Source organism: Vombatus ursinus, unplaced genomic scaffold (genome assembly GCF_900497805.2).
Source record: "Vombatus ursinus unplaced genomic scaffold, bare-nosed wombat genome assembly UNPS02014799.1, whole genome shotgun sequence".
NCBI classification, from domain to species: Eukaryota; Metazoa; Chordata; class Mammalia; order Diprotodontia; family Vombatidae; genus Vombatus; species Vombatus ursinus.
Window position 1 is genome coordinate 8,981,728 of NW_020954577.1, and position 23,728 is coordinate 9,005,455.

At 44.5% G+C, this 23,728-nt stretch overlaps 1 protein-coding gene across 3 annotated transcripts; it reads right to left on the bottom strand.

Moving 5' to 3' along the window:
* Window positions 1-801: 801 nt before the first annotated feature.
* On the bottom strand, window positions 802-19,602 carry FAM221A (family with sequence similarity 221 member A). Of its 3 annotated transcripts, XM_027872355.1 has the most exons (8): window positions 19,131-19,492; window positions 17,639-17,756; window positions 15,794-15,967; window positions 11,734-11,924; window positions 10,008-10,214; window positions 6,598-6,690; window positions 5,858-5,937; window positions 802-922 (listed from the first exon to the last, which is right to left on the bottom strand). In XM_027872355.1, exons 1-8 carry the CDS (start codon window positions 19,312-19,314, stop codon window positions 857-859), a joined length of 1,113 nt encoding a protein of 370 aa, XP_027728156.1. In that variant the 5' UTR covers window positions 19,315-19,492; the 3' UTR covers window positions 802-856. The 3 variants fall into 3 exon arrangements, with proteins under 3 accessions (XP_027728156.1, XP_027728157.1, XP_027728159.1); XM_027872356.1 differs by lacking the exons at window positions 17,639-17,756; window positions 19,131-19,492 and adding an exon at window positions 19,530-19,602; XM_027872358.1 differs by lacking the exon at window positions 17,639-17,756 and having other exon boundaries at window positions 19,131-19,210.
* Between the last annotated feature and the right edge of the window lie 4,126 nt (window positions 19,603-23,728).

Genomic DNA, 23,728 nt, shown 5'->3' on the forward strand with positions numbered 1-23,728 from the left:
GGAAGAGGCAAGAAGAGGCTTCCACTGGCTCCCTTGTGATCTTGGCAACCAAACTGGCCGCCTCCAGCCCCGTGGGTCTCTGAATCGTGTCTAATGTGCTCCTAAAGGCTGTCAGCCACCTCAGAGCCTGCCAGCACAAACACGCCTCAAAATCAGATGGGCACATGAGGGGGACAACCAGAGGGCACATTTAGAATCACATTTGTGATTCTGCAACCATGAAGAACACGTCTTCATTAAGGATCAGTTATTTATTTCATCTTACTGGTTGCATCTGTCTGCATCCCTCATTTCTTAGCCACAGAGAAATTTGGATTCAAATGCCTATAACAGCCTAAAGACCATTACATGTTAGCATAAACATTGGCTTTAGAGAAATGCAAACTCCTACATAATATAATAATAAATGAATGAAGGGCTCTAACTCAACTAAGATACCACAAAGGGAAAACGAGGCATTTTCCATACGGTTTGTATTTTTTTGCTCTGAATATGAAACCTGTCTTTACATACTCGTAAAATGCCACGTTGCCACTTCAGCATCTGTTCTCCTGAGAGGGAAAAGGACTAGTCCAAAGATATGACAGAAACTTTCTGCTCTGCTTTTAGACAACCCCTTCACCCTTTCATGTAGGAGGATAACCCAAAGTGAAAAAGAAAGAGGTAGGTAGGAGGGACCAGAATAAGTACACACCACCTCATGTTCATTTTGGCAAAGGGAACCTAACTCCCACAAAGGAGCCCAAAGAAAGGCTAAGGATGTATTTTAATGCAGGACAAGGATTCCACAGAGCAAGGAAGTGTATCTATCTACTGCAGTTACATTTATTCATCATGGCTGTCAATCCCTCCATCCTTAACGTTTCGCTGTGGATGGCAAGGCCCCCACTCCTTTCTTCTTAGCAGCCTTTTCCATTTTAAGCTGTAAACAAAAACATTGACACGATCATATTGTAGAGAGATAATTCAAAGATCAACTGACATCTAACTTTCATTAGCTTATTATTTTATGAAAAGTCAGAGTAATTGCTGACACTGACCTGCTGACTGTTGAGAAACCCCAAACTTCCCAAAAGTCAGAAGTAACTGGGGAGAACACTGCATATTAATAACTAAGTGCACATGAAGACTGAAATCTCTTCGATGATATCACACTTTTTAATGGAGAATCTATGGCGAGTTAAGGACATTCATTTGCCATAAATACTTTTAAAATTTCTCCAGCTGCTGACTCTACCACCCTGTCCCTGTCCTCAGGACAGAACCTCAATTCCCACATTTGCCAAGAAAACTGAGACCTCCATCCATTGGCACCTCCCTCTTCACTCCAATGCAGTTCCAAACACCATCCTCGTCCTCATGCCCCCTCCTCACCTCAGTGCTACTCGATGCCTAATTATGTGCTAGGCCCTTTCAAGACCTCCTATGTGCATAGGATGACAAAACCCAGACCCTCTAAGTCTCTAAGAGCTGTTATGGCTTCTTGTCAAAGCTGCCCCCTCCACTGTGTCCTTCATCCAATCCCCTCCTGCTTGTTCCAGGACTCTGTCCCTTTGCTTATCTTCTCCCTTCTGACTCTTCGTGCCTCAGCTGCCTTCTCACCCTGGCCCATCCCTCTGCCACGCTAGGCTCCTTCTCCCATAGGAAGATCCTTCTAGGGGCTGCCATTTTGGGAACAGGTCCAGGCCCAAGCTAGCCAGGCTTCATTCCTGTCCTGGCTATACTTCTGACTCTGGACGTGGCCACCACTGTACCTGCTAATGCTTCTCTTCCCACTTCCACCAATTTTCACACGTTCCAGTCTCCCTTTAGGCAGGGACTCTCCTTTTATTTTTGTATCCCAGAGCTTAGCACAGTAAACACTTGATAAATGCCCCCTGCCTGCCTGCCCCCTCTCTTTAACATTCAATCTCTCCTGTCTACTGAATCGCTTCCTTTTGGATGACATTCTTCAATCTCCAGTCCATTCTCCACGCAGCTGCCAACTTGGTATTTTTAAAGTACACAGCTGACCATGTTAGTCCCCAGCTCTAGAAACCTCAGTGAATAAGGTATAGCTAACCTTCCTTGGGCACTTCAAGCTCTTCACCACTTCAGAAGCCAGGCTTTCAGAATGACTGTTTTACACCATTCCCCCTGGACCACTTGAAGGCCCAGCCATGCTGGCCATGTCCCCTCACCCCCACGTTCTGCACAGGCTGGCTGTCTCCATAGTGCAATGCCTCTCAGCACCACCTCTGGGGATCCCTCAGAGCTGAAGCATCACTTCCTATACAATTCATCAAATGGGTATTAAGTGCCTACCATGTGCCAAGCTTTGTGCTCTGCCCTGGGGTATAAAGACAATAAATGAGACAGCTCCTACTCAAAAGGGCTTTCCCTGAAGCTCCAAATTGTCAGGGGGTTCCCCTACCACCCCCTAAAATTTTAATTAACTTTTTACATATTTTTAATAGATTTATCTGTATATGTGTATATATATATGTTGTACCTTTCCACCACCACCATCACCCCTTTAGAATATAAACTTCCTGAGGGCAGGAATTTGTTATTCCTGTATCCTCAGGGCCTGGCACATAGTGGATATTAATAAACATTTGTAGAATTGAACTGAATTATGGAATCTTTATTCTCCAAAGTGCATCACATGTTTGTTTCTATGCCTAAAACAGACCTGTTTCTGCTTGTGAAGGAGGGCTTGTTCTCCTAACATCTGTTCCTCCCTCACTGACTTTCTGGTTCTCATTACCCTCTGCCATCTCCCTCAGATCCCATCTCTCTTCAGAGCATCCAGAAGTAGACAAGTACATGAGGAAAATGAGGCCACACAGGCTGTACCTCTCAGAGTCAGAATTTGAACCCAGGTCCTCTGCCTCCAAATCTGGCACAATCTTCTCTTCCTCGTGCCCCATGACTACCCAGTTTCTACCTGGGTAGGTAGTGAGGAACAACACAGATTCATAGTATTCAAGTAAAATTAACCACCAGGAACTTGGCCTTCTGGGTCCTGCTCAATCCCTAATTATGCCATCCAAGCTTCCTTTGCCACCCGTCACTCTGACCACTCTGTCCTATGCACCAGTGGCTTTCACCAGTCCACCTCCCACAGACCTGTTCCAGGAGATTTTGTCTTCCTAGGAACCCTGGAAGGTGGGTTCTCCTAGAGGAGCTTTCCCACCTGAACTGGCCCAGAACCAGGTCCCAGCACAGGTCTCTCCCCAGCCATCTCCACCTGCTAACCCTCCAGGGTTTGTATTCCCCCATTATAATGTACCCTCCTGAAGGGCCTTGTTTTCCTGTCATTTTGTACCGCGCCTAGCCCACTGTGATGTCTCTCTGTCTCCCTATAATTCATACACCTTCTTATCAGGACAACCCATCCCACAGCTTACTTTTACTCCCTAGCCCACCACTCTCCAAAGTCAAGTTTATTCAGTGCCTCTGAGAATGACTGTGCTTCCTTCTACACCTCCATTCACTCAACAAATACCTGTAAGGCACCATGCCAGGAGCTGAAGACCCTGGATGCAAAGGCAGAAGAAACAGTCTCTGCTCCAAAAGAGATTGTGACCAATGATTATGTTGAGATGATCTCCAAAAAAAAAGACTGAAAGGGGGAGAAAGAGGAAGGGAGAGGTAGAACGGGGCAAATTTTCTCACATAAAGATGGAGCACAAGGAAGAGCTTTTATAGTGGAAAGGCAAATGGCGAGGTGGCTGGCGATGGCTCAAAGAGGGAAGAATGTACACACGCTCAGTGGGGCGTAGAAGTCTATCTTACCCAAAAGGGAGATGGGAAGTGAAGGGGAATAATAGTTGGGAGCCGGGAGAAAAACAACGGGGAGGGAAGATTGGGGGGAGGCAGTGGTCAGAGGAAAGACAGACTTTTAAGGAGGTACAGGATAAAAAGAGAGAAAGATAAATAGAGAAAAATGGGATGGAGGGAAATGCACAGTGAGTGATCCTAACTGTGAACATAAGTGGCACGAACTCACCCAAAGAATGGAAGTGGACAGCAGAATGGATTAGAAACTAGAATCCAACTGTAGGTTGTGGACAACAGACATGACTGGGAGAGAAAGACAGACACAGGGCGGGAGCAGAGGCTGTTAGGCTTCAGCTGAAGTGAAGAGAGCAGGGTGGCCATCAGGATTTCAGACAAAACAAAAGCAAATCAGACCTAATTAAAAGACATAATCAGAGAAACTATATTTCGATAAAAGTTACCACAGACAATGAAGTAGTATCAAAAAATTTTACAGCAAGTTTCTCTCATAAAGGCCTCATTTCTCAATATATATGTGGAACCAAGTCAAGTTTATAAAAAACAGCCATTCCCCGGTTGATAAATGGTCAAAGGATATGAACAGACAGTCTTCAGAAGAAGTCAAAGCCATCTAGAGTCATATTAAAAATGCTCTAAATCACTACTGATTAGATAAGGCAGATTAAAACAACTCTAAGGTACCACCTCACACCTATCAGAAATGACAAATGCTGGAGGGAAGGAGGGAAAATAAGTATATTAATGAACTGTTGGTAGAGCAGTGAACTGGTCCAACCATTCTGGAGAACAATATGAAACTATGCCCGGAGGGCTAGAGAACTGTGCATACATACCCTTTGATTCAGCAATGCAAAGATCAAAGAAAAAGTAAAGGGACCTATTTGCAGCAGTTTTTTATGGTGGCAAAGAATTGGAAATTGAGAGGATGCCCATCAATTGGGGAATGGCTGAACAAGTTGTGGTATATGATTATGATAGAATACCATTGTGCTGTAAGAAACAACAAGGGAGTGGTTTCAGAAAAAACATGGCAAGACCTATATGAACAGATGGGAAATGAAGTGAGAAGAACCAGGAGACCATTGTGCACACTAACAGCAATGTTGTAGTGATGACCAACTGTGAAAGATTTGGTTTCTCCAATCAATACAATGATCCAAGACAATTCCAAAGGACTCATGACGAAAAAAGTGCTATCCCCCTCCAGAGAGAGAACTGATGAACTCTGAGTGCAAACTGAAGTATGATTTTCTCAATTTCTTCTTTTTGCTTTTTTTTTTTGCAATATGGCTAATATGGAAATACATTTTGCATGATTTCACATGTACAATTGATATATTATTTCCTTCTTGGTGGGTGGGGAAGTGATGGGAGGGAGAAAATCAGGAACACAAAATTTAAAAAGAAAAGAATGTTAAAAAGAAAGAAAAAGATTGTGACTCAACTGGGAAGGCCTGAAACAACCGCAGACTTCCAAGGCACATGAGTCTCTGACCCTGTACTGTATGCCTGGGATACTTCCCAGGCGTATCCCCACAGGCCACTGTCCTCCATCTAGCAAAAAGGGTTATGTGACCTTGATGAAGCAACCCTGAGCTAATCATAGGTACCTACCTTTCCCAAGGCCAAGTCTCCTGAGACATGGATCTCTCACGAACCAACACATCTGATGTGTGTATAAAAACATCCATTCATGATTAGCAGATTACTAAATCATACCTATATTAACAATATGGTTCTCACTCTGTAAAAAGTTACATGACTGAAGGCTTTCTTAATCAAAATTCTAAGTATCATCAAAATGATGTTTTCTGAGCCTAACAAAATCATGTGTGCTTTTGTTCTGCTCTCTGCAGAGCCTCTAGAAATTAACTGTGGCCATGTGCCTTCATCAGTGCTGTATTATGGCTTTTGTTCTAGGTGATGCTTAGTGCCAAATCCCAAGCAAGAAGAGACCTAGCATGTACTTTTCAACGTCACCCTGTAAAGGCAGTGCATAAACAGTTTGAGTGATTTCATGACAAGTAAATGCTTAACAAAAGCATTGGGGAAAAAAAAGTTTCCTCTTTACCCTTTCCTGGTAATGCCTTTCAAAGTAAGCCATGTCGTCTTCATCAGGTCTCCTTAAGGAAGATGCTTGATTACTTGTACCTAAAAATGTTTTTTAAAAAGATTAATCTAAACATGTAAAAGTTATTTTATACATTTTGAAAATAGTAGTAAGTATTTAAACCCTCTAGAAAGCTTCCATTTCTTTTATCTTGTTTTAGACAAAAGATTAAAATACAAAGCATACTACCCTGATAGTATGTGCTAGGAGATAACAGTTACATAGGATAACCGGATAACAGTTTGATTTTTCTTGCCTACCTTTGATTTCTAAAACATGAAGTGTTGTGAACCCCCCATATAATCACTGGGGAACTGAATATCACTGGGCTCCATTCCCTTTGGAAGGGCACAAAGGACATGAGGTTCTCTAACCTGAATTCAGAAAACCACAGGATATGATTTTATGTCCCTTCCAATTCAGCTGAAACAAAGGCTGACATAAAATGGGAGATCCAGAATCAGCCACCCCAAAGATGGCCCCCTCTAGCTCTATCTTTTCAAAGCTCATGAAGCTTCTTAATTTTCTCCATGGTCTGGCCAAACTAAAATGAACAAATAAAATCTATTGAAAACCAAACACATCTAGATACTACAAGTAGACGGGCACTTAGGAAAGTGAATCCTGGCAACCTTCTCTGGATTCTGACTTGAAATAAAAATTCTCTCTTAAGTTAACTGCATTACCACCTATTTGCCTACCTTGAGCAGAACTAGACGGCTCTTGAAATGCTCTTAGGAACGGGTGGTCTGCAGCAGCAATCGGAGATTCTAAAATCTCAAGTGGAGGTGCACCTAAGTAGAAAAACGATATGAGTAGAAAAGTGAAATTGCCCTTTTAAGGATACCAACAAGATGTAGGCCAGCAGCATCCCAGGATCTCAACCCTGGAAGAGACCTCAAAGGCCATCTCAGCCAATTCACACCCAAAGCCGTGGTCCCCTCGAGAACAACCCCACCCTCTGCTTAAAGGGCCTCCAGGAATGAGACGCCCCCCCACCACCTCACAGGCAGTGCATTCCATTTCTGGAAAGCTCTGATTATGAGGCTGTTTTTTCCTTGCATTTCGAGAGGGAAATGGCTGAGAAAACCCCAAATGGGGTCACTGAGTCAGACAGAATTGAACAACTCAATGATCAGTTTTCCTTACATGGAGCCTAAAGAGGCCCCTGGGGCCAAAGAGAGTAAGTGTAATCCCTCCTATGCATGCCCACCCTTCACAAACTTGAAACTAGCTTTAATGTCCACCCCTAAGTGTTCTCTTCTCCAGGATAAACACCCCCTGTTTCTTCAACCAATCCCCCTCTAGCATAATCTCCAGTCTCTTCACCATCCTTGGTACTTCCTCACCCAAAGTAATTCAGTTAAAATGCATTTAATAAAATAATTACCAAAATTCTCTGTATTAAAAAGTTTAAGAGTATTCACCTCATTACAGGGAGCATCCATCTTGTGAAATATATGATGGGTGAACAAGCATGAGATAGAAAAAATAAAAGTCACAGAAGTCTCTAGTGATTCATAGGAGACAGAAGGAATGAGGCTCATGAGCTCTGTCTACCCCAAAATGCCCAGAGTATGGCTAATAAACGAAGTGAACTAAGGAGTATTCATGTAAGGAGACAGATACTGCAGAGATACCCCAGCTTGAAGGGCAGTCCCACCCAATAGCAGCCGGCATCCAGATAGGTGGCACCAGAAGGTCTGAAAGCACATTCCATATGTCACTTCCTTTGATCTCCTCCTAACCCCCCTTGCCAGTACCAGAGGTATTTCTAGCCCCATCTGACCAGGAAACTAGGTGGCCCCCATTCACGCAGGAAGTATTGGCAGACAGCATTGGAAACTAATTTTCTCTTATTACTGAGTCCAGTGAGAGCAAGAGGAGGAGGATGAAAGACCTAGAGCCACTGCCCCAGTGGAGAAGTGAGAGAAGGCAGCTCCTATTTTTTGTGTTTTCTCTACCAAGAAGAATGCTCCCTGGGCCAGAAAGGACAGAGTAAAAATGTTTGCTGGCTTCCAGGGCAAGACGAAGCATTAGACTGAGATGATACTGGCAGCCTTCTTGCATGGTTAATGGAAATCAGTCTCATTTTTTAAATAAATAGCTCCTAGGTAAGGCTCTTCTATCCCAACATGACCCAACCTCCCAATGCTGAAAGGGGAAAGGCATTAAAAATGGTCAGGGGAAAGAGACAAGGCTGCTCATGTGTTTACTCTGTGTGATCTTCACAGAAGATACAAGAGGAACCCATAGATTAAAAAGGAATAATCAGATGAGAACGAAAACAATTCTAGCATATACGCCCAACGTCACTCTCACCAGAACAAGAAAATAAGGGCAGCAAATGGGATGCAAAAAGAATGCCCAAGAAGTGAGGACAACATTCAAGTCAGAGAAACAGAGAGAAAAGTACATTTAACTAAGTCGAAAGTGTAAAAACCAAATCAATCAGTGAGAATCCTTGTCACATGCCATAGATGAAGAAGAATACGCAAACATAAATTAGAAAGGGACAATAAAGAAGATAAGAGAGAATATGCTGGAAGTTATTATAAAACCGGGCAAGCCAGACTAAACAGCTACCACTTTCCTCCACCATTAGTGATCAATGGCTCCACTGCCCAGGTGGGCCACAGCCAATACTCGTGATCTCTGTGTGTGTGGCCAGAAAAAGCATTAAGGAAAACTCTGAAAGCAATTCACGGACAGACCACTGGAGGAAGAAAGGGCAGCCAGAGACAGTGCCTAACTGTTCACGTTTGAAAATTCTAGCTCAACATGAAGGATGAGGAGGAAAGTCCCATCAGGACACATGTTCCTTCTGCCCTTGCTAAAAGCTTTCACAAAAGACTTTCTGCACCAGAAAGGGGTGATCTACAAAAAATACACAGGGAAGAAGATGAAGAATGAGGCTAGAGGAAGGAAAAGCAGGAAGTGCCTACAAAGAAATCTCAAAGGAAGTATACACCCATAAGCATAAGAATTGATGGGCCTGAGTATGAGGGCCTTTTGCTTTTCATCTGTGAGTCTTCAGAAGACAGAACTAGTTCAAAGCAGGCATTTCAGATGGATCGTGTAAATAATAAGGTGCTGGTTCAAATCAGGCCACCGAAGCATCAAGTGTGTGCACATCATGGCACGTCTTTCCTGGACCAAGGGAAGAGAAAGAGGCCAAGAGCTTTCTTGCCCAAGAGAAGGAGGTACGGAGTCAGATACTGAGGCAACTGAGGCCACAGCCTCTGCCATGGGGACGAGTCAGCTAAGAGTAATCCTGGGCGTCCCAAGGAGGGGCTTGAAGGAGAGGGGGAAGGAACAAAGACGGCCCTCCCAATTGGGGTCAAAGGCTGGCCAAGCAGCTAAAGCTTAAACATGCACCAAAGGAAGAAACGGTGACAAAGACAACCTGGACCAAGGGGCGAGTGAAGCAGATCCGGGGCAGTGCCTGCAGGGTTCAGAAGGAAAGGATCAGCAGGTACACATGGGTGATTTCACCACATTCCCTCTACTCGGGCACCTTCTGGGCCCAGAGAGATGAAACCCTGTGCAGAGCCCCCAGCGGGGCTGTGCCAGAGGCAGGACAAAGGCCAGGGCTACCCTTCTCCGAGGCCCCTCTGTGGCCAGCAGACAGCATAACTTGATGCCATGTTTGGGGAGGTTGTATTTGATTGGCTAGTGAGAAAAGAGCTGTAAATATGATCATGTGAGCATGTTCTTTATCATACAAGTCCCATGATAATCAAACCAATGTTGGAAGGGAAGCCAGCAGGGCCAGGCCACCAGGATGGCTGGTCCTTGACCAACAACGCCGTAAAAACCAATGCAGCAAGCAGCCCTGCTGTGGGCCAGGGCCCCGCTACCAAACAGCCCCTCCTGCTCTCCCTGGCAGCCGTGGGCAGCCGCTGGTCGCACCTCGACACACTGGGGGTCTTCCCCTTTTTTGGCAGACTCTCCAAAGAGAGGTACGAAATAAAGGTGACCAAAAAACCACAGATGGCACCCCAAATGTTCCTCAGTAAAGAAACGTGACCCACCATAAGACAAAACGAGGTGTGCTGAGGAGGATTTCACACACCAATATCTCAGCCCTCTTCCCCCGATGGTCACCCACCTATTCCGCTGTCATCTAGTCTCATGTAGCCTTCTGCTAGTGAACTAAAGCCCGTCAATCCTCCCACTGCAGCATAAGGAACGTCCCGTCCCACAGGCTTTCCCAGGGCCAGCCTCTCTTCTTTAGTTTCTACCACCGTCTCGTGGGTATATGCAGGATGACCACAACTACAAGTAAAGTAGCTATGAAACCCTGGGCATTTGTTACCTGCATAAAATCACAGAAAAAAGGAACATTTGTCAACATCTGTAAGTTAGTGTCTTAAACATGGCAAAGCGGGACAGGGGGCTCTTCCTGTTCCCTTTACTATCCAGGATACGCTTTGGTCTCAGGCCCTCCCAACTCCAGGCCCTCGGCCCATTCCAGGCTCTAGCTATTACTTCTAGAAACTCCAAGAGTGTCTGATAATACAAGTAAGGGCATAAAGCAACAAGAAACATCCAGGAAAAATAACTGAGGCAAAAGGACTGCAGCACAGCAAATGGGAAAGAATGCTCTAGAAACCAGGAGGAAATAGTAAGGCACAGTGGACAAATTGCTGGGCTTGGAACCAGAAAGACCTGAGTTCAAATCCTACTCTGGGCACTCTCAGCCTCAGTCCCCTCATCTGTAAGTGAGGACAATCATGCTTGTAGCACCTTTGGAGTGGAGCTGTGGTAATATAATCTATGCAAAGTGCTCTTACAACTTCAAAGTCTCTATATGTCAACCATGATTAGTAAACCATTGATGTGAGCACCTATTTACCCTTGGGAGTTAGGAGCAGATGAGAGGAACAATGGACAGAGAACTGCGGAAATAAAAAGGAATAATATACTTCCATTTTCCCTCAAGACCCAAGTAGAAAGTGTCCCAAAAGTCTTAGTGCAGCTTTAAGCTAATAAGCTGAGGGATCAATTCCAAGAGATAGTATGCTTAATGAAAACTCAAGCCACCCATACACACACATGGAAAGTAGGGGGTACAGCTAGGCTTTGCCTATTTGCATAACAGAGCACAGATTTACCCTTAAAAGTCATCAAAGACTCATTCTATTAAAAACATCATTCTAAACTGCTCTAATACACAATAAGATTTCAACTTAAATTATTTTAAAAATAACTGAAATGGCTTAATATGTATAACCTAGAAAATCAGATATATAGCTTTCATTTTTATATTCATTCTATCTAAATTATAATTTCTCCCAAAGGATGTATTTTATTCAGGATAATATACACTATTTGTCACATACTGTGTTGTACCAGCAAATAAAGCTGCCTCAAATTCTTTTGGGGGCACAGCTGGAGTATAAATAAGTAGAATCTAAAACACTAGTGCTTACAAATACCAGGACTAACTTTTATGGTGCCTACTGTAAACAGTGTCTACAAATGACCTCCCAGTAATATGCATTAGTGGTGCATAATTTAAGTGATTAAATTCCCACTAAAAATTTTTCAATAAACCCAAAGAACAATTACAACATAAACTCTATGGCTATTAGTAAAATTACTGATTTACAGCATCTAACGTTGCTGCTTATGATGCCAGCAAAGAAGAATATAATTAGGGCAATTCCTTAAAAAAAAACTGGTACCAACATTCACTGCTCATCATAATTTCTTCTTTGTTGAATAACCCAGTAAGTGGTTCAAATCCATGCAAAGAAAAACTACAAATGGTTGCCTAACACAGAAATGCCCCAGTTCTGCCTCTGCACCCAGAGAAACCTGCCTTCACTTACACGTCCTGCAAACCCGATTTGGGTCTGCGTTGTGTTGGTCAGCAAAATGCTTACACTTGCACCGAACTGGTCGACATCCACTTATAGGCACATAGTAGAAGGAGGTGCAGGGGCACTGGTTCACTTTGCAGGGCAGGGAAATTGGGCGTTCTGGTGGGATCACTTCCAAGTCAGTTTTATGTTGTCTATACCTGAAAAGAAGATTGAAACAAACCAAAGGAGACAGTGAATAAGCACAGGGCGGCCCAAATTTACCAGGATTTCCGTCTTTTAAAATCCTTCAAAAACAGTTAGCCAAGTGAACCTCAGCAGACATGAAGAGTCTACATGAACCCATCAACTGAAGAACAGCTAAACATGGTACATGCCTATAATGGGGCAAGATGATGTTGCCCCAAATGGTGAATGTGATGAAGGCAGAGAACCACAGAAAGAGCTACATGAACTGATGCAGAGAAGGAGGGAGGGCTGAGAAACCATGCAGACACAATGACTCTGACATTGTCAATGGAAAGAATGACCTAACAAACAATCGAAGGTGAGTATCACAAAATTAGCAAAATCAAGCAGGACTCAAGAGACACAAGAGGACACCCGTTTGTGGAGGTGGGAGGGCCACACGTGCTACACATCGAACGTTTTCCAACTTTTTCAATGGATTGATTAGTTGCACTGATTTTTTTTTCCTCTTAAAAAAAATACTATTTAGGGGCAGTTAGGTGGCACAGTGGATAAAGCTGTGGCCTTGAAGTCAGGAGGACCTGAGTTCAAATCCGACCTCAGACACTTGACATTTAATAGCTGTGTGTCCCTGGGCAAGTCACTTAACTCCGATTGCCTCACTAAAAAGAGAAAAACAAAAAACAAACAAAACAATAGGATGGTTTTCTGGGAGGGGGAGGGGAAAGAACATCGGGGAAAACTATGATGATGTAAGAAAACAAAAACATCAATAAAAACTTATTTTAAAAAAAGTTCACATCAATTCTTGTGTTTTGGTAGGAGAATGAAATGAAGTATCGTTACTAATACCTCCCATCCTTGGTTACACCATCCTCCTCAAACAGGAGCTTGCCTTCTCTTTTAAATGTGTTTAAATGTGTTTGTGGTATTCGTTCTGCTTCCTCAGAAGTCAAGGAAAGCCACGCGTTCATTAGGCAACACAGTCTATTTAAAATGACGATAACGAGAGAATCATGCTGGGGACTTCCCCACCAGACACATCAGGAGTATGGTGTGCACGTCCATTTTAGAAGGCTGGAGAGGATCTAGGTGAGGGCATTCAGAAAGAAAAAGGCCTCTGAATCACAGCATGGGAGCAAGAAGACACGCCGAGACTTGGAGGGACAAGGGAGGTGCCCTCCGGTATTTGGAAGGCTGCAGAGGAGAAGAGGGCCTGACCCCATAGGGTGTGATGAGGTGTCATCGATGGAAGCTACACTCGGGTAAACTTGGCTCAATGTCACAGCAACTCAGAGCCAGGTAAAATGGTAAGATCTTCAAAGCACAGTGTGAACACTTCCCTAACAGTGAGAGCAGCCTGGATGTGGAAAGAGCCGCCTCAGGATATAGCAGGATGGAACCCCTTCGGCGGAGGCGGAAGAGGGCTTACCAGGCTGAATAACCAACCACGAGAGCCTCTACAGAGGGGCTTCTGAAATCCTACTGCCTGATGGTCTCATCAAGGCCATTATTAAGGTCAGATAACCCTCAAAAACTAAATTGGGTCACATCCAGCATCAGTCAGAAAGTTCTCTCCAGATATGCAAATCACACCCTATCTGGGCCTGCCCATCCTGTTCTGCTCCCCAAAGCAGGCTCAATGTAAGGGAGGGCTTCCTTACCTCCTCCTGACATCCTAAGGGAACCAAAGGATCACTCTAGCTGCCCCTGACATCCTTCACTCTTGCCACATGACCAGCCCATCTTCTCTCCCTGCCTTCCAATTCCTTGAGGACATCTTTTGCTTCTATTCCTCAGACTTCTTCATCAGAGTTCCTCCCCAGTGACATGTCACCCCTGCTCACACCAACCATGGGCCTCTCTATTGCCTTCTGTAGGAAATTAACTTTTAATTCCTCAGAGACTGTTGTGTTCCACATCTTGCTGCCATACAGAAACACCAATAGAATGGTGGAATGCACACAAAATAATAAATATAAAATAATTTAGATTTAGTGTTGAAATGCCAGCAAAAAAGAAGTTACATGTTCAGGCACAGATTTCCATATATGACTGCCTTTCCTGGATTGCTATGATGTGGGAAAGGGAAAATTAACTCCTAAATAACAAAGCTGATAACACTTCATAAAACATAAGACATTGTTTCAGAAGAAAGTCAAGTTTGAACAGGTGAATGTGAGACTACTGAAAATTCCCAATGAAGGAAAGACCCAGCTAAAAGCGAAAGCACATGAAAGCCTCACTACTGCTGAGCCTTCATGTGGTAGGCAAAAGAAAGGAGTTACTTTAAACATTTTTAAGCTCAAATAATAGACAAGTAACTCTTCAATTATTCTATCTAATAAAGGGAATAAGGTTAACAAATCTGCTCATTGAAATCCCTCCGGAAAAACTAGAATTTCATTAACAGAACCTTTTGACCTCAACAGTACCATGTCTAAGCAAATTAGGCCCAATACATCAAGCATAAACATATCTCTCACTGTGTATTTATCAAGGATCAAAGTACCAAAAAATATTATTTGGTGGAAATTTGAATCCAAACACAAACATGTTACTAGATGACTTCCTTGCAAGGAAAATTTGGTTCTAACAAAATCATCTATTTACCCAAAGGAGGTCATACATATAGAGAGAGGAGATACAACAGATCAATCAATCAAGTTTGTTAAGCACCTACTATGTACCAGGCACTGTGCTAGGTGTTGCATATATAGTTATTAAAAAATGAAATAAAAAATAAAAATGAAACAGTGCCTGCCCTCAAGAAGCTTGCATTCTACTGGGAGGAACAGCTGTGCAAAGCTACATGTTACACAATATATACAATTTACCATGTACCAAGTAATTTCAGTTAGGGGATAAGGTCTGGAAGGTTAGACCCTGCTGAAGCTGAAGCCAGAAGCAAGCTCAGGATTCCAAGAAGTGGAAGAGAGCAGGGAGAAAACCTGAGGGAAGCCGGTGGAATCTTGGGCACAGGGAGCAGGAATCGAGCCGGTGTGGCTGGAACGCAGAGTGTTCTCCTCCTGGTCACAGCCAAATGCTTAGAAAGGGACGGTGACCGCTAGCTCCACTCTGTCACTTCTCAATCTCTCCTCCATCTTTTATGAGCTGCCTTCCGATCCCACCACTTACCAGAAACTGTTCTCTTCAAGAGAACCGATTATGTCTTGACTGATAATGTCGATGGCCCTTTCTCTGCACTCGTTCACTCGTTCTGCTCGACCCTTCTGCAGCTGGGGACTACATTCATCACTCGCTCCTCCTGGGAACTCTACTCTCCCACGGCTTCTATGACACTCTTCTCTCTTGGTTTCTTCTTAACTGCCGGCTCATCCCTTCCCAGGCTTTTTAGCTACATAATCATTCTCCTCCCCTCTAATAAATGTGGACGTCCCCCAAGGTTCTATTCTCCTCTGTCCACAGTCTCTCCCTTGGTGATTTCATCAGCTCTCGTGAGTTCAATGATCATCTCTCTACTGCCTGCTGGACAGCTCCGCCTCAATGCCCTAGAAGTATCTCAAATTCAACATATTCAAAACAGAACTCACTATATTTTCCCCAAAACCCATTCCTCTTCCAGATGTGCCCATTTCTCTTGGGGAAACTACCATTCTTCCTATCACGTTGTTGTCATCCATGACCCTTTCCTCTCCCTCACTCTCCATATCTAATCAGTTGCCGAGGCTTGTCGACTGCTGTATGTCAGGTAAGGCCTCCCGTAGGAATTGGCACATAATCTGAATTTCACATTATAACAAACATCATGGAGCATATTCATCCATCTTTAGTTCAACTACGGCATCTGCTAGTGGATTGTTTTATTATAGTTTCACATTTTCTAGTCATCAGTAGAAAACTTAACATAATACCTTACCTGTGTGTACAAAAACACTGAGTTTCTGGGCCAATAAGCTTACAGTCTATGCCCAGGGGCGATCGCCAGCTCACAAATAATCTGTTCCGTAATCGCATTGGTAAAATTTTACTTTTGTACTCTTCATATTCTTCAGGGGTGAAAAGTTTCCCTCCATCATCCTCACCAACAATTCTACAACAAAATTCATTTTTTATAAGTTTGGGGTATTTGTTTTTCAGAGAAAGACAAATTCAAATATAAAACTCAACATTCCTGAAATAGATTGCACAGTCAAGGAAAGATTCAACTTTTGTCTTTTGTGTTAATCAATCAGTGAGCAATTCTGAAGCTCCTGAATGTGTCAGACTCCACACCCATAATCAACATCACTTTAGCAACAACACAGCAGTAACAGTTGCAAGGGATGGTTCCCAAAATCTCTGGTTCATATATAAAAGCCTGGAAATGAAGCGATCAATAAATGAATAAATCCAGAGAGAGATGGAAATGAATCTGGTTCACAAGACTATAGCCCATCGTTTATTACATATTCATCTGGATTTTCTCCTCTTTCTGAAGCCAACTAAAGCGCATTCTGTATCTCTTTACCCCCTCCAGGATTAGCCCAAAGGGGCAGGTCTGAAATGCCAAGGCATATATCATTCCAAAACCACGAAAATGCTCACTAGTGCACACAGGTGACTCCGGCCCCCAGCCAGGGCTACTAGAGACACCCCCATGGAAAGCACCTGCTCCCAGCCATAGAGAGAGGCAGCACGCAGGCTAGGAGTCAGCAAGACCTACGTTCAAATCTTCCTTCCGACCCTGACGAGCTGTGACCTTCTGGCCCAGTCACCTGACTTGCCCCATCTGTAAGACTGGGGGTAACAACACCTCTAGTACCTGCTTCTCAGTACTGTTGCTCATGAGGCTCAGATGAAATCACGTGTAGCTGAAGAGCCTGGCAAACTTTAGGGCACACTGTCATCGCTAATTGTTATTGTGCTTAGTTTACATAAGCCCCCAACGCTACCGATTAAAACAAGGCTGACTATCTGAACAACAATAAAAATGTTAAAAGTAGGCTAAACCTTCAAAGTGTCATACAAAAACTAGAGGAAGGAAAAGGAAAAGATAAGGAGTCAAAAGTGAAAGCTTTTCTCTTTGAATTTTTGCCTCTACAATGACATCCGGTATCTGCTCCATAATTTCCCATGTCCCACTTTTCCTCCTACATAGTATGATTATCTTTTAGCCTCTAGGATTTCCAAATCAACTGATAGCAGGTTAGGGGTGAAGGAGAGGCACACCAATAAATCATCCTAAGACCACTCCTCTTCTATGGACAAATCAAACTTAATTTTAAAAATTATAGTGCTTTGTACTATTAAAACGTTTCTAAGCTTTTTAATCAGTTTAATGGCATGAATATGATCACAATCATATTGTTATACCAAGGTATTCATTTCTCTAGTAGATGCATTCTCAAATGAATGGAAGGAGGGAAGGAGGGAGGGAGGGAGAGAGGAAGGAACAAAGGAAGGGAGAGAGGAAGGGAGGGAGGAAGGAACGAAGGAAGGAAGGAACAAAGGAATGAACAAAGGAAGGAAGGAAGGAAGGAAAAAGGGAGGGAGGGAGGAAGAAACGAAGGAGGGGAGGGAGGGAGGGAGGAACAAAGGGAGGGAGGAAGGAAGGAAATAAGTATTAAATGCCTACTATGTGCCAGGCACTATGCTAAGTACTTTTAACAAATGTCTCATTTGATCCTCACGGCAACGTTTTGGGTGGTATTATTATCATCCCCATTTTACAGCTAAAGAAACTGAGGCAAAGCGAGGTTAAGGGACTTGCCCAGGGTCTTACTTTGAGGACGAGTCTTCTTGAGTGCAGGCTAGTGCTCTATTCACTGTTCCACCTAGCTGCCCAAATAACAGAGGAATGAACGTGATGGTAGAATTTTGGTCTTCAGATGTGAGAGTCACTGGAAAGGGCAAGGACTGTCAGTACCTCTAAAATCACAACAGACAGTGACCAAATACGATCCTAAGCCAAAGGCTGTCACAGGACAGTATCCAGAGTTCATTAGGCGTTAACATTATACATTAAGAGTTTATGTTTTAGGCTGAGGTTACGGCTCACTTATGAATCTGCTGGATTTAAGCATTTGTTGTGGGGGAAACCCACTAGCTGCCCTCCAGCTGATCCTACAGCAAGTACTTTTCTACACGGGTAGAAAAGTTAATCCCCTTTGGGCCGACCCCAAAGGTATACTGGGAGATTTTCAGGTAAGGGCATAATGAACCAATTGTCATTCAACCATGTCCCGACGCTCCGTGACGTTTTTTAGGGGTTTCCTTGGCAGAGAGACTGGAGTGTTTTGCCATTTCCTTCTCCAGCTTATTGTACAGATGGGGAAACCGGCAAGTACAGTGAAGTGACTTGCCCAGGGTCACAATCAGTGTCTAAAGCCAGGTGTGAACTCAGGAAGCTGAGTCTTCCTGACCCCAGGCCCAGTGCTCTATACACTGAGCCACCCCCCTACCCCTGGGAAGGAGAGCTAAGCTCAAACCCCACTTCTGGTGACTGCTCTTGTGACTCTCGGCAGATCTTTTCCCTTCAAAGGGCTTCCGGTCTTTTTCTCTAAAATGAGGCAGGTCAGAGGTGCCAGCTCGAGAGCTGGGACTGGAATGAACCTTCCCTAGGAGGGCCTTCCCGATTCCTCCAAGTTAGCGCCTCCCCCTGCCCAAATGACTATCCTGTGTCTTCACTCATCTGTGGCCACGTTGTTTCTCAATTCTTTCTATGTGCTGTTTTCCCTCGTTAGACTGTAAGCTCCTTGATGGCAGATACTGTCTTAAGCCCTTAGCAGAGAGGCTGGCACATAGTAGGTGCTTAATAAAATGTTTACTGACTCTGACTTTGACTCAAATAGAATAGAGCCTGTGGTATCCCGTTACTGTTCTGGGCTCTGGAAATACCAAGGCAAAAATGGAACAATCCCTGCCCTCAAGGAAGGCCAGTAAAAGAAGCCACTGGTTCTTGGGTCAGGAGACACAGATTCCAACCCCACCTCTTATCTTACTGCCTCTGTGACCCTGGGCTAGTCATTTCTCCCTTTTGGGACTCAGTTTCCCTGTATGTAAAACGAGGGCACTGAAGTGAATGGCTTCTCAGGGCCCTTCCCGCTTTGAATCTATGATCACTGTCCCTTCTCTCTGAGCCTCAGTTATCCCGTCTGTAAAATAAAGGAAGTGGCCTCTGAGCCCTTTCGAGCCCTAGATCTAACACCCTAGGTTACTTCCCCTTTCTGGGACTCAGTTTCCCCAGCTGCAAAAGTGTGGGGGTGCGATGTTACCTCTGAGGGCTTCAGCCTGAGGTGTCAGATTCGGGGCTTCCTCCCTGGAGTGACTTGGGACATGCTGTAGTTCAGCTCTAGGGTGCCTCAGTTCCCCCAGAGTAAAGAGGGATGGGGGTGGTCTCAGAGGGTGCCAATTCATAGTGCCAGATTCAGGGCTTCTTCCCTGGGTAACTCTGAGCATGCTGTCGCCCAGCCTTAGGCTGCCTCCGTTTCCCCAGCTGTAAAAGGAGGGCCAGACTCTGAGGCCCCGCCCAGCTCTGGGCTACCTCAGTTTCCCCGGCTGTAAAGTGGGAGGGACGGCCTCTGAGGTCCCGCCAGCTCCGGACTGCCTCCCGAGGTCCGGCTCCCGGCTGCCTCAGTTTCCCCGCTCCGCGCAGCGGGCGAGCCGCCCCTCACCTTCTGTACTCCAGGTACTCGTCCACGGCGGCGGCGGCCCCGGGGGACACGGTCAGCCGCTCCATGGCGGCCTCCCCGCGGCCGCGATCTCTCCGCCCTCTCGGCGCCGCCGCCGCGAACGGCTCGCCCCCACCCGAGCTAGGCTCCCGCCCGTTACCCCGGCGACGCGGGAGGCTCGTGCGGCCACGGCTCAGGGCTGCCTGGGGCTGCTTGGGGCCTCGCGCACGCGCGCGTGCTCACGGTCACGGTCACGGTCACGGCCACGGTCACGGTCACGCGGACGCTCCCGGGCGACTCCTCCAACCTAGGCTTCAGCGCTCATGCGCAGATGGGAAACTCGCTCCTCCCCTTCCCTCCCCCGCCGCGGTCCCGCGATACCCCAACAGGTGGATACCCCGCGGCAACTTTGTGTACACTTTGTATCCAATTTTGTCTCCCGGTGGCTACCCCGCCCCTTCACTGTTTTCTTTTTGTCTTTGAACTCCCAGTTACAGAACAGTGCCTGGCGCCCAATTAATGTTTCCTAAACCTGTCCTGTCGTATCTTTGGTTCTGCCCCTTCTGAGGCCTTGAGAGCCTGAAGGACTTGCCGGGGTCTGCTCTGAGAGCTTGCACATAGCTCTCATTATCATGCCTGCCTTAAACCATCTCAGTCATTTATTAAGCACCTACTACGTGCCAGGCACCGGCACGGGGGATACGAAGAGGCAAAAGACTGCCCCTGCCCTCGAGGAGCTCACAGTCTAATGGGTGAGATAACAAATATGCACAAACAAACTAGATAGGAAATAATGAGTGAAAAGAGGAGGCACAGGAATGAAAAGGCGTTGGGGAAGGCTTCCTGTAGAAGGCCGGGTTTAGTCAGGGAATCAATCCAGTAAGCAGAGATGAGGACCGAGAACATTCTAGGTATGGGGAACAGCCAGAGATAATGCCCAGAACTGATGGAGTATCTTGTTCACGGAACTTCGGAGCCCGGTGTTACTGGATTGAAGAGTACGTGTCAGATGTAAAAAGCCTGGAAATAGGGGTGGGAGTTTGGGAGGCTAGGTTATAAAGAGCTTGGAATGCCAAATAGAGAATTTTATATTTAGTCTTCGAGATGATAGGGAGCTATTAGAGTTTGGTGAGTAGGGAGGTTACATGATCAGAGGGACTTGAGGAAAATCACGTTCCTAGTGAATGGACAATGGATTGGAGTAGAGAGAGACGTAAATCGGGCAGACCCACTAGCAGCTGTTGCTGTAGTCCAGATGTGAGGTGACAAGGACCTGCACAGGGGTGGCAGGGTCAGAGGACAGAAGGGGGTCTACTCCAGAGGCAGCAACTTTGCAGAGGGTTAAAAGACGAGAGAAGCTGCAGAGGTGAAACAGACGAGAGAAGCTGCAGAGGTGAAACAGACGAGAGACGTTGCAGAGGTGAAATGGATCAGAGAGGTTGCAGAGGTGAAATGGATCAGAGAGGTTGCAGAGGTGAAATGGATGAGACATGTTGCAGAGGTAAAATCAACAAGCCTTGGCAACAATTCTATATGGGGAGTGAAAGATAAGGAGAAAATGTCAGTCTGGGGAATTGGTAAGATGGTGTTTTTTAGACTAAATAGCCCCAGTTCTTTCAATTCATCATCATATAACATGATCTCCAGTTCTCTTAGCAGCCTCATCACTCTCATATGGACTCTCATCAGTGTTACTCTGAAATGTGGAGCCATGTTCTGGATGTGCTAACATGGGTGGGATACAGCATAATGGCGCTATTGCCTCCATGGTCCTGGACACTATGATTCTCAGTGTAACCTAAGACAGAATTTGTTTCTCTGGCTGCCTAATAACACTGCTGATTCATTTGAGCTTAAAATCCACTAAGACCCTTGGATGTTTCTCACATTAACTATGGTCTACAGGCATACACACACACACACACACACACACACAAGCGCACTCTGGCCCACACCCACATTGCATATGTGAAGGCAGGTGTTGGACTTTACATTTACCTATTAAATTTGATCTTACTATTTTTGGTTCATTGTTCTACACATTTGAAATCTTTTTGAATACTGATTCCACCAAAGGGAGCTAGTCCTTTTTGCATCATTTGGTCCTTATTTGCCTTTTATGCCTTCATCAAAGTCACTGATAAACAGTTTTAAATGGCATAGGGCTAAGATAGATTCCCGGGGCCCTCCACTGGTATAGGTCACTTCATTAAAGGAAGGAAACTCCTAAAACCTTGGGATGGATAAATTTAAAACAAATAAGAAGGAATACTGTTTCACCTAGGCAAAGAAACTTACAGAACTCCCCAAAGTGGCACAGGCTAAAATTACATACTTCTTAAATGTATAAATTTTGCATATAACTCTATATGTACCAGAGCACCTCTCTTCATTTTTGGCCTTGTATTCCCAGAGCCTGTGCACATTTTAGGTGCTCAATAATTGTGTGTTGATTGATTGACTTTGATAAATGCATGGATGACTGAGTCATAATGAATTTCAAAGAGAAATATCCAGTCTTAGTGACATCAGAGAAAATAAACACATCTTTCTACAAAGCATATCTTAGTGCTTTTTTCAGAGACTATAGGTTTGACCCTGAGTAGTGATTTTTCTATTTAATTACAAGTTTATCTCTGAATCTCAGTTTCTCCAACAGTAGAGTAAGGGATAATGTCTACTACTATTATCTACCTTCTAGGAGGCTTAAGCACCCCAGTCATTTGCTTTCAAGCTGATCCATGTAAATTCTAGGTATCATCATCATTATCCACACCAAAGATTCATTCGGTGCATGTTATGTATGTACAGGACATTGTGCTAATCACTGGACACACAAAGAGATGCAAAACAGCCTCCTTCTGCCCTGAAGAGGCTCATATTCCATTTAAAAAGACAGCACAGATACATAAAATGAGAGGCAATACGGGAAATGAAAAAGGAAGGAAGCATCTGCTGTGGCCTATACAGAAAGCACCTTTTTTTCCCTCCTTCTCAGATTAAAAAAAAAATTAGAGAAAATGAATGCTCCAAGACTTAGAGGAAAATGGAGATGAGATGAAAGAAAAAAATATCAAAGGACAGAAAATTTTTCTGGTCCTACCCTAGGAAATTATATTTTATTAATAACAGTTTTCATACTAAGAGGCAGTGTGCTATAATAGATAAAGAGGCTGGGCTTGGAGACAAAGGCCTAAGTTCAAATCTATCAGCGTCACACAAAGCTGTATGAGCATGAGCTTCAGGGCCCTGGGCAAACCTGCCAAAACTGTAAATTACTAAGAAGCTGTGGATCTGTGTGGTGGGGGGAGATCCTTACAATCCTCAAACTACAGGACCCCCATAGCAAGTCGTGTCTTCTCTGGCATGTCCGGCAACTGAGTACCATGTCTGCACAATTCATCATCCTCTTGGTTAGCACACATAGCATTTTTAAAAATCATTTTTTGAATTCCATTGACCGGCACCCTCATTGGACACATGGATTACACATCACATTTCAAACAACTTTGTAGATTTATACTTGGACCAACGTAACCCCACCCTCTCCCCCAATCTTGTTTGCTCTCTCAGAGAGATTTTTTTGTAATGAAACAGCTTGGGGGGCAGTGGTAGAGGGGTGTACTTTTGCTGGTTCTCAAGCCTAGGGAGAATGTGGACTATATAGCTACATGTTACCCAAAATGAGTGTGATAAAAATGTGGGTGATGAGCTCTGAGGTCCCTGCTAGCTCCAAATCCCATAATCCCCTATTGCATTCTGCCTTGTGTTCTACTGACATCTGGGCAAGTCATCCATGTGTGCGCTTGTAGTCAATTCCAGCCATCCTGGTAGATGGCAAGCTCCCTGAGGACAGGGCTTACGCCGTTCCTATTCTTCTATCCATAGTGCTAAACAAAGAGCCTAGCAAATAGGCACTTAGTGTTTGCTAAGTAGAGTTTAGACTTGCTTTCTACAAACAGACCCTTGCAGATGCTGAGAGGACAGGGTCTTGTAGATTATGAGACTTTCTCAATGAGAGAAAAGAAGAGAGATAGAGACAGAAAGACACAGAATGACAGAGACAGAGAGATTTTCTCTGGCCCACAGGATCTGGAACTTGTGGATACAATGTTGTCGTATCCAGAGCACTTAGAACAATGTCCATTTTTCCTCCAGCATGTATTCTCTATTCACTGTTTCATAGGTTTCAATTTTTTCTA